Source organism: Sceloporus occidentalis, unplaced genomic scaffold (genome assembly GCF_023333645.1).
Source record: "Sceloporus occidentalis isolate IW3139 unplaced genomic scaffold, rSceOcc1.0.p SCAF_14, whole genome shotgun sequence".
Classification (NCBI taxonomy): domain Eukaryota; kingdom Metazoa; phylum Chordata; class Lepidosauria; order Squamata; family Phrynosomatidae; genus Sceloporus; species Sceloporus occidentalis.
This window is the reverse complement of record NW_028316994.1, coordinates 18,918,826-18,934,768: the sequence shown is the minus strand read 5'-3', so window position 1 is coordinate 18,934,768 and position 15,943 is coordinate 18,918,826. Positions and strand designations below refer to the sequence as shown.

The 15,943-nt window shown below is 44.4% G+C and overlaps 1 protein-coding gene across 1 annotated transcript in view; it reads right to left on the bottom strand.

The window, feature by feature from the left end:
• Positions 1 to 15,943, bottom strand: part of ZCWPW1 (zinc finger CW-type and PWWP domain containing 1) — a 30,358-nt gene continuing 14,415 nt past the window's right edge. Inside the window, exons 7-18 of the mRNA XM_089480353.1 lie at positions 15,602 to 15,759; positions 15,093 to 15,239; positions 11,564 to 11,680; positions 10,135 to 10,255; positions 7,759 to 7,834; positions 7,140 to 7,244; positions 6,394 to 6,477; positions 2,177 to 2,243; positions 1,967 to 2,067; positions 1,728 to 1,791; positions 1,441 to 1,560; positions 1 to 825 (exon numbers count right to left, since the gene is read on the bottom strand). Of these exons, the coding sequence (XP_089336479.1) occupies positions 542 to 825; positions 1,441 to 1,560; positions 1,728 to 1,791; positions 1,967 to 2,067; positions 2,177 to 2,243; positions 6,394 to 6,477; positions 7,140 to 7,244; positions 7,759 to 7,834; positions 10,135 to 10,255; positions 11,564 to 11,680; positions 15,093 to 15,239; positions 15,602 to 15,759 (1,444 nt within the window). The 3' untranslated portion in view covers positions 1 to 541. The remainder of the gene's footprint in view (positions 826 to 1,440; positions 1,561 to 1,727; positions 1,792 to 1,966; positions 2,068 to 2,176; positions 2,244 to 6,393; positions 6,478 to 7,139; positions 7,245 to 7,758; positions 7,835 to 10,134; positions 10,256 to 11,563; positions 11,681 to 15,092; positions 15,240 to 15,601; positions 15,760 to 15,943) is intronic.

Here is a 15,943-nt window from a genome sequence, read left to right as displayed (position 1 = left end):
ACAAACCTTTTAATAAAATGTTGCTGAATTATAATGAAACATCTTTCCTTTAACACCTTAGATGAAAGAACATAAACAACATGTTTGTCATTTTACAAACTGGGGCAAAACTCGTGTCTACATTTTCCTTGTCGTTTTGCCTTTGCATTAAACATTAAGTGAGTCGTTCAGATTTACCGGAAGGTAATTCTATTTTCTATGTCTTCTTTATGATTCTGCTTCAAGCTGCCTGTTTAACCAACGAACGGAAAAGAGGAAATTTTACAGCCCTGTTTAAAAACAAGCTGTCACCAACTTCCTAGGTGGATTAAATTCAAGAATCAAAACTGTTAACAGCCTTCTTTCCACACTTCTTGGTATGTTTCTCTTATCTAAGGTTATTTTTGATGCTATTTATCCTTACCAGCGCTATCAATCCTTTTCTGCTTCAGAGGGAGATCATCCATTTACTTTATTTATATGGCTCCTTTCTCTAAGGACTGGATCCAAGGTGACCCCCTCTTTCATTTCAGAAGCAGGTGGCTCAATTGCATCCAAAAGACTAATCTTCAAATAAGGCCAAGGAAAAGTCGTTGGGACAGTCCATCTCCTGGCTGCTCAAGGCTTCTTCTCCATCTTGGTCAAATGCCATAGACTCGCATGGCTCCTCCAGGCCCCCAGTGTCCTTGCTTTCTGCCATCAGGAAGATTTTGGCCATCTCCAAACGGTCTTTCTTGCTTGGATAACTGGAGAGTGCTAAGTCGGTGGTGCTATTCTCTGTGCAAGAACTGAGGCATTTGGCTTTCTTATTTTTGCGCTGTGACACAGGGGAGGACTTCCTAAGACCTTGAGAGGAACACAGAGACACATTATGGTCTCCTGGGGAAGGGAATGATCATCTCCCTTCCCCCCCCCCCCCCCCGCCGTGTGGCAAGACTGATTCAGTCATTCTTTCTTTCCGAATTAAACCACTCCAGTTGTCTAAGAGTGAAATAACTCCGTCTATGTCCCTGATGGGTGCTAACATTGCACACCTCAGATTCCATCTCCTGCTGTGATTTAGCAAGTTCAGAACCTGTACTTTTACTGCCAAAGGTATATTCTGTGTGTGTTGAACCTGGAAGACCTGAATAAGGCTGTGGAGGACTGGGGATCCTGGGGGGTCTCTCATACCTAAGGTCACAACAAGTTCAAGTGATCTGATGGCAATTAACAACAACAACTTGTGCTACTCAGTAATAGAGTTCTGATACCACTTTAACTACCACGGCTTCATTTGGTGGACTAGGGCTAGAGCTACTACAATTTTATCTAGCAGAGAATTCTAAGGATGACGCCAGACTACAATTACCAGGATTCTGTAGGTGAAGCCATGCCAAAAAAAATGGTATCCAATTGTGATACATGTGAAGTACAGACACACTCTACTCTATGTGAGCAACTTGGGACTCTCCCTCTTACCTTTCTGGCCATTCTTCTGTCTCTTTGCTTTGCTAGAACCTTCAGCTTTGGGACATGGCACCTCTCTCCAGCTCTTCTTTGACAAAGGAGGGAGGTCTTCAGTTGCTAAGTTTTTGTCCCCTGCATGAACAAGACAGTTATAGCTGTTTCTTTCATTAGTGCCCAAGGTTTCCTGGTTGGTCCTCTGTTTGTGTCCACTCAAGGCTTTGGAGCCATGGATTAACAACAGGAAAGAGGCCTGGGATTGAAGCTACTGGGGAGGATGGTTTTATCAGTCAAAAACTCACGTTTTGTCTTGATTTTCTTCTTGCCATTTACATCAGGTTTCATCACTGGTGTGCCAAGAAGAAGCTGGAAAACAGACACTGTTTGTTAATGAAAAAACAGAGGGTACTTTACAGGCCTAACCTGGAGCATCTTTCTAACCATCAGTTGTTTAACATGTGAAGACCTTTTGCAGAAGCCCAATTTAAAGTTGTCTATAAACATTTTAACTAGTGCTGGGACTGAACTATTCTCAGCTAACCTGCTCTTGACTTTTGTTTGGTGTTGCAGGTTTCTTTTTCTCGCCCCCTGATCCTTGAGCCCTCTTCTTGGCAGACGATTTGCAAACAATAGTGATGTGATCTACGGTGCAAAAAGAAAGAGAGGTGGCGGGTGGGACATCGCCAAGGTGGGAAGTATCTGCCTTTTAGCATCCCTGTGACTTCTGATGCCACGCAACACTCCAAGCTACCTTGTTCATTTTTGGGTGACGCTCTCTCACTGAATCGACTGTGGAATCCAAACATCCTTATTCTCTCCTGGTCCGGTGAAGGAGAAAAGGAAGAGATGAACCAATGTGTAAAGCAGGAGTGCACTGCATTCTCTGCCTTCACCTGTTACTTGATCCCCTTTAAATGACTGTTTTCTGTTGCATATACATTCAGGGGAAGCTGTGTGAGCCATGCAGCAAAACACAGCAAAATCCAAAAAACAAAACAAAACATAAACACAAACACACACTTATTACAGTGATATATTTATTAAGCCAACCAAGTGGTGCAAAATACATCATGCAAACTTTTGAACTTCACCAGCTTCTTTATCAGGGATAGGAATTTATCACACAGAGGAAAATCCCATACAGAAACGGGATTTTAAAATCTGCTAAACACCCACAAAGGCAGGTTGTTTTTCAGATGCGTTGGTGGAAAGAGAAATAACGCAAAAATAACCCAAACAGAAAGCTGTTCTTTTGGAATTTCCTGAAAGTAAAAAGGAGCAGGTTTTGTCGGCTTTCCATTTGGGTTATTTTCGCGTTATTTCTCTTTCATGCAAATGTCGTCTGAAAAACAACCTGCATTTGTGGGTTTTTTCTACTTTCTGTTTGGGTTCAAATGTCATGTGAAAAACAACCCGCAAAAGCAGGTTGTTTTCACTTTAAATCTAGTTTCTGCACAGGATTTGTCCTGTGTGATAAAACTCCATAGATGTTTCTGTTGCATGTCCCTATTTTGCTTAGTGGGGGTTGGGCGCATTCAATAGTTCAGGGACTGGCACAGTACAGCCCTCCAGATGTGTCTGGACTACAGCTCCCAGCATTCCTTACCCTTGGCTATGCTGGTTTAGGGCTGCTGTGAGCTGCAGTCCAACCATACCTGCAGAGCAACATGATTCTCACCCCTAGTTAGTCCCAACTAGAGTAAGCCAAGGGAATCAAAGGGAACTGCTAAGTTAGCATTTGTGTGCATGCCACTGATTTAAGGAGGACACAGGTGGCACTAAAAACTGCATCTAGGCCAATGGGCCCACTCCGCTGAGGGTGGAATGGTGTGGCCCTCCAAATGTTGTTGTACTGCAAGAACCAGTATTCCTCCCCATTGGTTCTGCTGGCGAGAGGCCTGCAGGGAAATGCAGTCCAACCACCTCTGGAGGGCTGTGCCTGGCCCACCCCTGCTGCCAAGACACAAGGCTGGCTGTGGCACTGAAATTCCTAACTGGGTATCCCCTTCTGCCCCTTGCCCTAATCCTAAATTCATGGCATTTGATTCTTTCCAGGCCTAACCTACCTCACAGGGCTGCAGAAAGGATAAACTAGGGGAAGGAGGGCCATCTGTAGCTCATTGCAGGAAAGGTGGTTATAAACAATATACACACCTAAACAAACTGGAGCCCCACCTAAATTAAACTGAGGTTCTACTCCTCACAGGTACAAGCATGATTTCTGGCTGTGTGAAAATGGTTTATAATTCCCTTGAACCAAAGCAAAATTTGCTTGTAAAAATTGTTTTTGAAATGAAAAATAAATTGTGAAGAAGAAAAGAGGTGTTCCCACCGATCTCTTCCCTGCCGCTGGGTTTATGAAAGTGAATGCTTGCAGCAGAGTAAGCCAGGCACAGGGCAGACCGACTGGCCTCCCGCTACTGGACACTGGTATTATCCAAGGAGAGGATGTGCCAGCAATGTCTAACTGCTCTCTTGAAATGCCCCATAGTGCGACCTCCTCGTCTCACAACAGGGGAGATGTCACCAGGTGGTTTCCATCTGAAACAGCAGCTGGCTGCCTTGCATGGCTGCAAGCCTTATGCAGTGCCAAGTTCCAGATGAGAAAAGAAAAGGTTCCACAAGGGATTCTAAAGGTAAAAACAAACAAGAGTACAATCCCCCCAGCTGCAAGTACTAGTACTAGTGCTCCTTTTTGACGTATTTAATGAGGCTTTGCACAAGTTCCTCCATGCTGAGAAATTAAATAGAGGCTGCGCCTGAATAGTGCTCATTCCTGTCGCTGCCCAACCAAATAAAATCCTAGTGCTTCTTAAGTTAAATGTGATGGATTGGCAGACTTTGGCATTTATCACACTGAGGTTACTGGAGCTAAGATCAGGGGTGAGTGCGGGTCGAACGATGCGAATTGACGTTATAACGCTGTGTATTTTCACACCTGGTTCCTTTCAATGGGAGCTCTTTGCGCGGGGCTTCCGCGGGGCCTCTGAACTGAATCCTTACTGGCTCCTCATTTTGGCGAGTTCGCTAAATAAGTGTATTGACGGGATTCGCATCGAGGCTCGGTTCGAACTCACTGCGGATTGGTCTGGTGTGGAATGCCATTTTGCTTGTGCTCTTGAACACCACCACAAAACCCCCGGTTGCAAATTTCCCATGATGCCGTGCTGCATTTTGCTCCCCCCTGAATGAATGCATTCACGTTTTAACGTGGAGAGGAGACATGCTGGCGAGGAGAAAGGGAGAAAAGGGGGGGCAAAGAGAGAGAGCGGGGTTAGTAAAGCTTCTAAAGGACTCTTTGGGGGTGGGGGCAGGAGGTCCTCCAAAGTGGGGCCAAAGGGGAGGCAGGGTTTACTTCCAAGTAGAACTGCAGTTTCTACACTGGCTATTTTTGCAGTGAAAGAAATTTATTATTGTTGTTGTTGTTGTTGTTAAAAAATTCACTGCAAAATAATAATAACAACAACAACAATAATTTTGCCAGTGGGTGATACATTCGGATGAAGCAGAGAGCATTTAGAGATAGGTGCCATTCCCTATGACATTCACGTGAGGTTAGGGATGGAGGTAGATCCAGATGGCAGATGTGAAGGGAAAGACAAAGGAGGCTGGAGGCAGAGATGGCACTCCCAGAATTCCATGGCCTCGAGCCAAGGACCCCACAACAAACTCCAACTCCCATAGTAATAATAATAATTTATTTTATAATAATAATAATAACAATAATAATAATAATTTAAGTTATTAGTTTGCTGAGGCACCAGAGCTCTCTGGCAGAGAAGGCTCAATGTCTCAGGACACTGCAGTTCCAGAAATCCATGGCACTGAGCCAGGACAGTTAAACTGGAGTTAAACCAGATTATCAGTGTGGATGCAACCTAAGAGAAGGCAACTGCTACAAAGGGAAGGAGAGATGTAGATGGAATAGATGAGGAGAATGACAAGAGGATAGATGTAGATGTGGCTGAAATGGATGGGGCTCTAACATGGAGGACCCTTTGAATTTGGCTGCCAGGGATGGGAGAATGGAAGGGAGGAAGAAAGGGGCAGCTATCATTCTCGTGAAAATGGAGCCAGGCTCCCTTCTTCACCTCGGAAGTGCAAAGGTTCAGGATGCCTTCAGAGCCCCACTGAGCATGTGCAAGGGTCCCAATTCCAATCGATGAATCCCCATGGTATGCACCGGTGTAGAAATACAATTTGCACTCACTCCGCTTTGCCTGAATCCACATCACGTGACTTGCCTTGGATTCGATTCCCCCTCGTTTCAGAAGGGCAATGGATGGGCAACCAGGGGTGAAAAAACAGTCACGTTATAACGTCAATTCGCATCGTTCGACCCGCACTCACCCCTGATCTTAGCTCCAATAACCTCCGTGTGATAAACGCCTTTCTCCCAATATGCCAGAGACCAGCACCCTATTTGTACCCGTTGGCTACAACTGTTTCTTTCTTCCCTGGAAACGTGCCACACATCAGCCTCCCACAGCTTATAGAACGGCACTGGTCCATGGACCACCACTTTGAGTAGCACTGCTATAAGCTTCTTGCAACAAAAGGAAGTGAGGGAGAATAATCTGAGGAAGTCAGTTATTCCACCTCTCTCCCTGCCCAGCTCTGTCCTAACTACACTAAGCAGAAGGCAAGAATGGGAAGAACCCAGAATGAGGAAGCTTTTCATTAGAAGCAGCAGTGGCCCTGAAAAGTTCTGCTGGCCCCAACCTCAGACTGGGGGCACTGACATTTCTGCAAGGAGGTGAAAAAATAAAACTGACATCAGTTTTTGGGCGGTGGAGGGATACCCACAGAAGGACCACACAATAGGTCTACAACAGCCTGGAGAGGCCACTGTCTACATTCTGTGTAAAAGGTGTGAGAAAAAGAAGACCATTATTCCAGTGAAAAGGATTAAAGGAGAAGCAACCTGGGTAAGAAGATCAGGGGCTCTGTTCTTGTCCCCAGTCACACCTGAATGTTTATTTGCTGTGCTTCTTTTGCCATCTTGAGAGCAGTTTTGAATTTCCTCTTGTCACTTTTTCTCCTCAGCTTGGCCTGAAAGAGAAATACAAAAATATCCAGATTTGGGGGGTGGGGGGGTGGATGGGGGACGCTGATGCTTGACTAAAAAGGATGCACCTGGGGAGCAGAGCTCTGGGGAGTTAAGAAATAGGAGAGGATTCTGCCTTCCTTACTGACATGCCACTTCTGCTGTTAAATTCAGATTGCCAGTTTAAATACATAAATCTGCCACCATTTTGTCTAGTTTGTTCTTTCCAGAACAACAGTTCCCTGGGTATCTTGAGGGAAGTCACGACAGCTGGATGGCTTTGAGACCAATTCAAATCTATTGTATAGCTGAGTCCTATTGAGTCAACAGTCTTTCTCAGAAAACAGTAAAGTACGAGAAGAGTAGAATTTTAGAGAGAAAACCAAGAATGAGGGCAAGGTGGAGTAAGGACAGGAATGGGGTAAACAAAGCCATCCACCAAAGCATTAAAAAGAGGTGCTTATAGTTCTTAAACACCACCAAAGCTCTCTTAACAATCTGTTCTGTTTTCTATAGGTTCCAGTCATTCTTTGTCATCTCCGACAGATGTGCTATCACTTTCCCTTTTGCTCACTTTGATACCACTCAACCTCTTGGTGCCCTGTCCTCTTCTGCAGTGGACATTAGGAACATCCCTAAAGAAAGGAGGGGAACCCACTCCCCTTACCAAGCTACTCCTCTCCATGCTTGCTTCACCAAAGCTCCTTAGCATGGAGGCAGAGATCCAAGCCCGGGTTACGGAGTTGCCAAAGAAGGTCACGTGGTACTCGGACTGAAAGAGGAACGGAAATGGAGCATGTCAGCGGCTGTGGATGGCCATGCTTGTGCAAGGCAGCAAAGGGGCACCTGTCAAGCAAGCACCATTCTGTGTGAGAACCCTTCACCCTGAGTTGGGATGCAGCTGCTGAGTCTGCAAAACAAGGCTCTCAAGGCTGTTTTTGTGGTCCCCAAATGACTCCCCTCCTTTCTCTGGCAAAATAAAAGGGAATGGCTTCACTTGGAAGCCTCCAGGAGTGGTAATTTGCCTTTCATGAATAGGTTTCAGGTCCCTCTTCACTGCTTAACATGAAAAACTACCAATTGTTCTTGATCAAAAGTAAACATTGGGCCACTTTTTCTTTTTTTAAATGGCAATTCATGTGGCCCCTAGAGCTTTCCAGGGAAAGAAAATTGGCTCATGGACCCACCAAAACTACTCAACCCTGATATAGTTATATGTATACATATATAGGGAATGGATTCCACTAGCATGCAAATTATAGCAGCAAATATACTTAATACTTAACGGGAAGCATATGTCTCTGAGAAGAAAACAGGAGATAATCTCCGAAGTTAGGGTCAGCCTCTATGATCCCAGGCCACCTACAAGCGCATGGATAAAGAAGAACAGAGAACAAGGATATGAATTCAATCCCCACCTCCTGCCAGCTCCCAGCTGGCTCCAGTTAACTGCCTCCACAAGAACATCAAGAGGGACTGGTGGGAAACAAGGAGTTGCGAGTAAACCAGTTGCCTATAACTAGTTAGTTGGGGGGGAGGCACTAAGGATGTCATGAAATTACATTCTGAAAGCAAGGTAGCCAAATGAAGTTATTCTACTGATAGAATGGGTAATGGTTCCTAGTTACTTTTGAGGGGAATTTTTAGAAGTTGACATTAATTTTTCAAGGTGTATACCATTCACTCATCAATCCCAAGGTTTTATTCCCCTCTCAAAAGGTCACATTTGCTAACAGAACAGCACAGGAAGGAATCTAATGGGTTCTGTCCCCAACAGTGCAGCAAGCGATGGCAATGTTACTTTTGAGACATGGAAATGAGCAACCCGAAGTTAATGACTTTTTAAAAAGTACTTCTGGATATGTCTTGAAAGGGGAACACAGCTTTTCCATATGGTACAAAGGGTTTGATCATGAAAATTGTCACCTTTTCACTAACAAATGATGATTGCTAAAATCAGAGGACTGGAAGACGGGGAATGTATGACCAACGTTTGTTTCAGAAAAAATATTAGGACATTATTTTGAAGGCTGAAATTGTTAATCTAATGGAAGAATACAAGAAGTGCTCCTGAGGGTTTGGGGGACTCCTGTGCCTTACATTAAACAGTTGTTTGTAGGTCCAGCCACTTTATTGTCTCCTGATAAACCTGGGATGGGGATAAGTGATGAACAGCCTATTCGTTGCCACTTGGATAGTCTCTATTACTGTCTAACTGTTTCTCTCATTCTCATTGTTCTCCTTTTGACAGTTAAAAACTTATATTGAGACAATCAAAAGATATTACTAAAAGACCAGACCAATTCCTATCTGTCTGCCTAACCTACCTCACAGGGTTATTGCAACAATATTTTTTTTGGAGGGGGACCAAATATGCCACCTTGAATTCCTTGGAAGCAATGAAATATACATCAATGAATCTACAAGAAGGAAACTTTGAATGGACAGGGCTAGGAACCTTTGTTGAATGGGACTTACTGTAAGGAAATAAAGATAATCTTGCCCATTGGGAAGGGCATTGCAAGATAATAAAACACCATATTTAGAGCTTTGAAAAATTACCTTTTGGACTACAATCTCTCTGTTTTTCAACCTTGTTGATGAATCTAAAGGGAATTATGGGAATTGTAGTCCAAAAGTTTTTTTCTCCAAGCCCTGAATATATTAAGTGGTAGTGGAGTGTCTGCTTTAACTCCTCTTCCAGCAAACTGCAGAAAGGGAATTCTTCCATGGTAGTAAAAGCCTCTAGCATGGAAGCAAACATTGGGCTTTCCTCAAGTTTAGCTTGGCCACTGTCCCTCTGGTGCCACTCCACCAGAGCAACTTTTCACATTGATTGAGTGCCAATAACGTACAAGGGCTTTGTGCAGAACACAGCTGTGCCTCAAGTCTGCCCTCAAGACTGCAAGTTTTAAAAAGCAAAGCAGTTCCTAGAAAGGTCCAGTGCAATCGGGATCAGTGTGCCTCAAACGGATGACTCTTCCATACAGAACCAAGAATGCATAGAAGACATCCCTCCACATAATGAGCAGGACATAAAAGAGGAAAAATGTTTCTTAGGAGTTCCTGCCCCTTCTCAAAATGAGAGGCCCCATCTTTGGCCAGTTTTCCATCAAAAGACTGCAGCTGCTGTCCTGGCAAAGGCGCTAAGAAAGCTTGGCTCTTTTGGCTAAGCTTCTCAAGAGGGGTCAGCAGTTGGAAAGCTTGCATAAAGACACATTCAGCTATGGGTAAATGTTGGGGGTTTTTTCCCCTTAAAGAAGAGTTTAAGTTTTATCACTGAGAGACACCTGGGCCAGATCTCTTTGGTGCTGGGGCCAGCAGTGGAGCAATTTTGTTCTGCTCTCAAGGCCTGATCCTGATACGCTGGCAATGGAAATCAAGTGTGCTGGATTTCCATTGACAATCCAGTGTGCTGTTCACATAACTAGGATCTCCCTGCCACCGCATGGCATGATAAAGGCAGCTGTGCAGCTTTGCTTTTAAAACCACCTTGAGGTATTTACAGTTCTCTCCTTTAGATTTTGGCACTTGAAAGTAATGTCTCATTCGTGTCAAAGAGTCCTTGTATCCATGGAAGTGTGTGCTTAAGAGCCCTGCCCAAGTTAAGGGTTGAGAGGAATCATCTTTTTTGTAAAAGCAAGGCTTTTTTCCCTTCATACCATGGGTGTCCATATTGTTTGGCCCACACGAGCGACCCCGGAAAATAAAGCGCGTAGACCACCTCATCTTCAGATCCTGAGCATGTCTCCTCAGGAATGCTGCAGCTGTTGTACTGGAGATCTGCCAGAGATAATAAATACTCTGATGAAACAGCACATAGTTGAAATAAATGTGTATTTTTTTCTCCTGTTTTTCTTTACTCCTCTTCTCAAAGGCTTGGAAATAACTTGTGTGTGTGTGCGCACGCACACCTTCAGGTCGCCTGTTGACTTATGGCAACCCCATGAATTCCACAGAGTTTTCGTAAGCAAGGAACACTCAGAGGAGGTTTTGCCAGTTTCTTCCTCTGAAATATAAGCTCCAGCACTTAGTCTTCGTTGGGGGTTTCTCATCCAAATACTAACCAGGGCTGACCCTGCTTAGCTTCCAAGATCAGACAAGATCTGGTGCCTTTAGGGCAGTGGTTCCCAAACTGTGCTACTCCAGCTGTTTTTGGACTTCAGCTCCCAGAAGCCCCAGTCAGCTTGGACAACCGTCAGAATTTCTGGGAGCCTAAGTTCAAAATATTCGGAGGGGCAAAATTTAAGAGCCACTGCTTTACGGTATTATTATTATTATTATTATTATTATTAACATTTCTTTATAGAGCGCTGTAAAGGGTCAAATAAAATAAGAGGAAAAAAAGAATTTAAAAAAGGAATAAAAATCTTCTAGGCGGCGTACAATCTAAAACAACATTACATGATTAAAATATCTCTAAAAGAATACTAACTATTTACAAATAGCAAATTACTTGTAATTAGGACTGTGCAACTATGTTGGCCAAATCTGACAAACTAAGCAAATCAGGTCTAGATTGGACTGGATTGCTCAGTTCCAGAGCAGAAAGGCACACACAGAATCACTTTGGACTCATCCAGACATTAAAAAGAAGCAGAAAAAAACCAGACAGTGTCCCCAATATGACCATAAAGAGGAATGCAAAGGCAGCATGATATGAGGAGGAGAAGGAGAGCTGGGCTTTGGTCACTAACAGCTCTGTCATGCAGTCAGGGGTAAGAAGCTCATCTACATGCTCCAATCCCAGCCTGAGGATGGCAATGGCAAACCTACTCTGAATCTTGCCAAGAAAAGCCCATGATAGGTTTGCTTTAGGGTTGCCATAAGTTGGAAAGGACCGGAAGGCAACAATATAACAACAACAACAATATAAATAAAATGATTCCATTCATCTTAGAAACATTGGTGAATGCTCTTTAGAGAAGAGCAGTGCAAGAGAAATCTGCAGGGATCGTGTTTGGCCAGGATGAGGGGAGATGGCTGTGCTTGATCAGGGCTGGGATTCTTAAGGATGTTGCTTTTGACCTGTTGTCACCCAGTTTTTCCTTCAGCAGCAAAGGCCCACCAGTTTCTTATCTTCTGTTTTACCTGGGTTCTGGCTACAGGACCAGTCCTCAGGCAGAAGCAATGGGTCTATGTCATTGCGGAGCCGCCTCCACTTCTCACAGTTTGGGTAAGAGCACTGGGCCCATGCAATGCACCACTCTAGGTCAGTAACAAGAAAAGACAAGTCACAGTGGGTTTCAATGTCTCTGTGGCGGCACCTCATTTGTGGAGTTCCCTCCGCAGAGGCTCACCTGAGACCAACATTATTTTGTCTATACCAGGCAGACACCCCCATCCACCCCCAGCTTTTAATTGATTCATTTTCTTTATTTTCTTTTAAGTTATATTTTTGTGTTTTCTCTCACTTTTGTAAACAGCTCTGGAAGTTCTGCTAAAAGTTGGACTAACATTCTGTAAAATAAATGTATTTTGAGTAGGTGCTGCAGATGACCATCACTCATGGTCTAAGTCAGTGATTCCCAAGTTTTGGCCTTCCAGATGTTTTGTACTTCAACACCCAGAAGCCCTAGCCAGCTTGGCCAGCAGTCAGGAACTCTGGGAGGTGAAATCCAAAACATCTGGACGACCAGAGTTTGGGAACCACCAGTCTAAGTGCATAGGTCAGTGATGGCAAACCTATGGCACACGTGCCAAAGGTGGCACTCAGAGCCCTCTCTGTGGGCACATGTGCCATCGCTCCAGCACAGAGTTTGTTACTAGAAAGCCAGAGGGACATGGCACTTTGCAATAAATAAGTGGGTTTTGGGTTGCAGTTTGGTCACTTGGCCTCAAAAAGGTTCACCATCACTGGCATAGGTGGTTCATCAGTCAGAGTGGATTGAGATAATCCGTTCTAACATGAATAGTTAGCCATGGTGGCAATTATTCTACAGCTTCAAGTAATTTCTGACCTATGGCAACTCTGAAGTGAGCCCTATCACGGGATTTTCTTAGCAGAACTTGTTCAGAAGTGGTTTGCACATTTGCCTTCCTCTGAGGGTGAGAGAATGGAACTTTCTCAAAGTCATTCAGTGGGTTTCTGTGGCTGAGCAGGGATTCAGATCCTGGCCTCTCAGTCTTACACTCAAATGACAACATCATGCTGGCTCTCAGAATAAGTCTCTGTAGGGTCCCAAAATTAAGGGCTGCCCCATGAAGATGCCCTATTTAAAGAGGCCTGGTGGCATGGTGGTTAAATGCTAGTCCTGCAGCCACAAGGTTGTGTGAGTTTGATCCCAGAGGGGTCCAGGGTCCACTCAGCCTTCCATCCTTTTGTAGGTTGGTAAAATGAGTACTCAGCTTACACACTTTAAATTGAGCCTTAGAGAGTGCTGAGTTCACTGATAAGCAGTATAGACATGTAAATGCTATTGCTATTTTCTCCCATTCTGAAAGATGTGTCTCTGTTCTAGGAGCTTATAGGTCGGCCCCATCTCTAATTGTTCCTTTGGCCTTCAAGAATGCAAGCACTCACAGATTTTGGAAGACAGAAAAACACATATGAACCATGAAAGCAACAGGAGTGAATGTGATAGAACATGGGTTGTTTTTCACATAACAGCTCCCAGCTAAAACCAACTCATGACTGGATGACTTGCACTTTCCACTCGCAGGCCCTGGGTGGTAAGCCTTTTTTCCCCTTGCAAGCAAGCCTCTAATCTAAAACAGCTACTCACTGACAACAACAGGCCACACATTAATACATGGACCAGAGCCTGCAACAGATGTAGATCCAAAGTATGCGCCCACATTAACCCAGGCAAAATGGTACCGGACATCAAATAGAACATCAGGAACTCATATGTTATTTTGAATATTGTCCTATGTGGTAGTTGTAATCACCTGGTAACAATCCCTTTTGCTACCTACGTAAGTAAACAACAACACCCCCCCCCCCCACACACACACATTTACTGTACTGTTGGATGTTAGGTAAGCTGGCCAAAAGAGGAAAGAGAAGCTAATATCATGTCAAACTTTGTGGCTTCAATAGCATGCCCCATTTTCATCCATTAAGATGGAATATCCTGAAGAACCAATAAGCTGGCTCATTATTTTGGTTGGTCCTAAGAAACATGTTCCCCTACAGTAGTTTGAGGTTCTCCCTCTTGCAGATTCTCATGTCTGCTTTTTCTTGCAGATAGGACAACAGCTTTTAGGCAAATATATACAGAATACATACATAGAGGTAAGAGGTTCATAACTGCAACACATTTAGAAACTAACCAGAGAGACACCAAATCTCCCAGGATATTCTGTTGCTGACTCCAAATATCATTATTCAGCAAGATGGAACTTCAAAGGGAGATGTCAGAATTAAATTGCTGAACTAGAATGTTTCAGTAAGTTTGGCTCTTACTCATTTAGACGTGAATCAAGAAATTGGTTTCCTTTTCTAGTGCAGGCATGACATTAACCCAGCGAGGCTATCACCTATTACCTCCCAGCTAGGATCTCCTCACCCTTAGTTATCACTTATTACTGCTTTTTGGAACAGCCACTGCGTTTACCTTGTATACGTTTAAGGTTATATAAGGCTGCATTTCATGACCATTCATCCCACTGCAAGCAGTTCTTCCTGCGTCCTTGCCTCTCTTCTCATCTATCTGTCAAAAGTAGCAGTGTCTAATGAGGTGGCCTCTAATCCCCAAAGGATTTATTCCATCACAATAAATCTGTTAGACTTTCCATTCTCAGAAGGCTCTGGGTTGTTTGTCCTTCAATAATGGAATGCCAGATTGCCCATAACAATTTAAGATGAAACTCTTTTGCAGCATCACAAAGGAAGAACTTCTAAAAGGCCTGGCAAAGGGAGAACTACCACTTCCACAGAAACAGCTGGGAGGAATGCGGGAGATGGCTTTCTCAGTGGCTGCTCCCAGATCCCTTCCTATACTAGAGGCTATCCTACCGGCTCCCCTCCATGGAATCCTTCCAACACCCGGTAGAGAGACTTTTGCTCATAGGGAAAAGGTTGCTAATAGTATGTTGAACTGTTCTTGCTTGCTAATGGGTATGTTTTTAAGCTACTTTAAATTGTATTGATAGCCAGCGTAGTAGTGGACTACAGCTCTAGAGACCAGGGTTCAAATTCCTGCTCAGCCATGAAAACCCAATGGGTGGCTTTGGGCAAGTCAATCTCTCAGCTTCAGAGGAATGCAACCTTGCAAATGAACAACTTCTGTCAAGAAAAGGAGGCATAGAACGACAACAAATTATGCATAACCTATTTGTAAGCTTTCAAAGGAGGTAAGCTTGTTATTTCTAACCATTTTAATGTTTGTAGAATATCTTGAATCCCAAAGTTGGGGAAAAGATTAAATAATAATAATAACTCCTCATATACAGGGCAGTGAGTTCCCTTTCTGAGGACCCTATCACACTAGACCATTGTAGCACTATGGCTACATCCTATGGAAACCTGGGATCTGCAGATGCCAGGCCTGCCTGCCTGCCTATGGGCCGTTTTCCTGATCTCAGGCCTTTGAGCCCCCAGCCATGCCCCCATTTGTCCATCCTCCCTGAAACCCTCTGGAGCAGCAGGGAGGGAGGGAGGGAGGGTTCAGCTCACTGCCACTACTTCCTCCTCCGTCTGCCTTCTGCTCCTGCTGCATTTCCTCTGGGTCAATGATGACTCGGGCGTTGCCTTGAACTTTTTTCTTGAGCGCTGCTTTCCGTTTTTCCTTACACCCTCCATTGTCTGCTCCTGGTCTCACATCTGCCAGGAGACAAAGAAAAACAAGTTTTGTGTGTGTATATAAAACTGTTTCTCTCTTTAGAAAAACACAAGGGGAATTGGGGGGGGGGGGGTGACAGCCGATGCTGTAGTTGGCTGGAGGAGGAAACTATGAGTTGTCTCGCAGTCGGCAGAGGTGACTTGTTTTGAAACCCTGGAAAGAATGTGGCTCTCCACTCTGCTCCACAGAGCTCTGGCAGTGGCCCCTTTCCCTTGACTCTCTCTTGCCATGCTTCCCTCCCTGCCTCCAAAACAAGCCTGCCTCTGGCCAGAAATGCTGCGCTCTTGCACAGCCCCTTCTCAGCCCAATGGAGGATCTTTGTGTTTACATCCAAAAGAACTACCTTTCCCCTTTCTGTTCTTGCTTGCAGAGAGTTTGCTGTGTTTCTTCATTTTGAGCTCATGATCCTTTTCTGCTCCTAAAAGGACTGCCTTGCTGTTCTCCTCACTTTTATTTTTGGAGACGCCTTCCTTGGTAGCCAGAGATACTTCCAAAGTCTCCCTGAGAAAAATGAAAACAAGCCACACTAGTTTAAAAAAAGTGTCAAGGAAGGAACTATCCAAGCACCCCTAAAGACTTGGGGATGCTGCAGCTTGGTCAGAAGCACATGCGTATGCTCCACGGAGATCATCACACCGACAAAAAAGACAGGAGCACAGTCAAGATGATCACATGACGTTGTGCG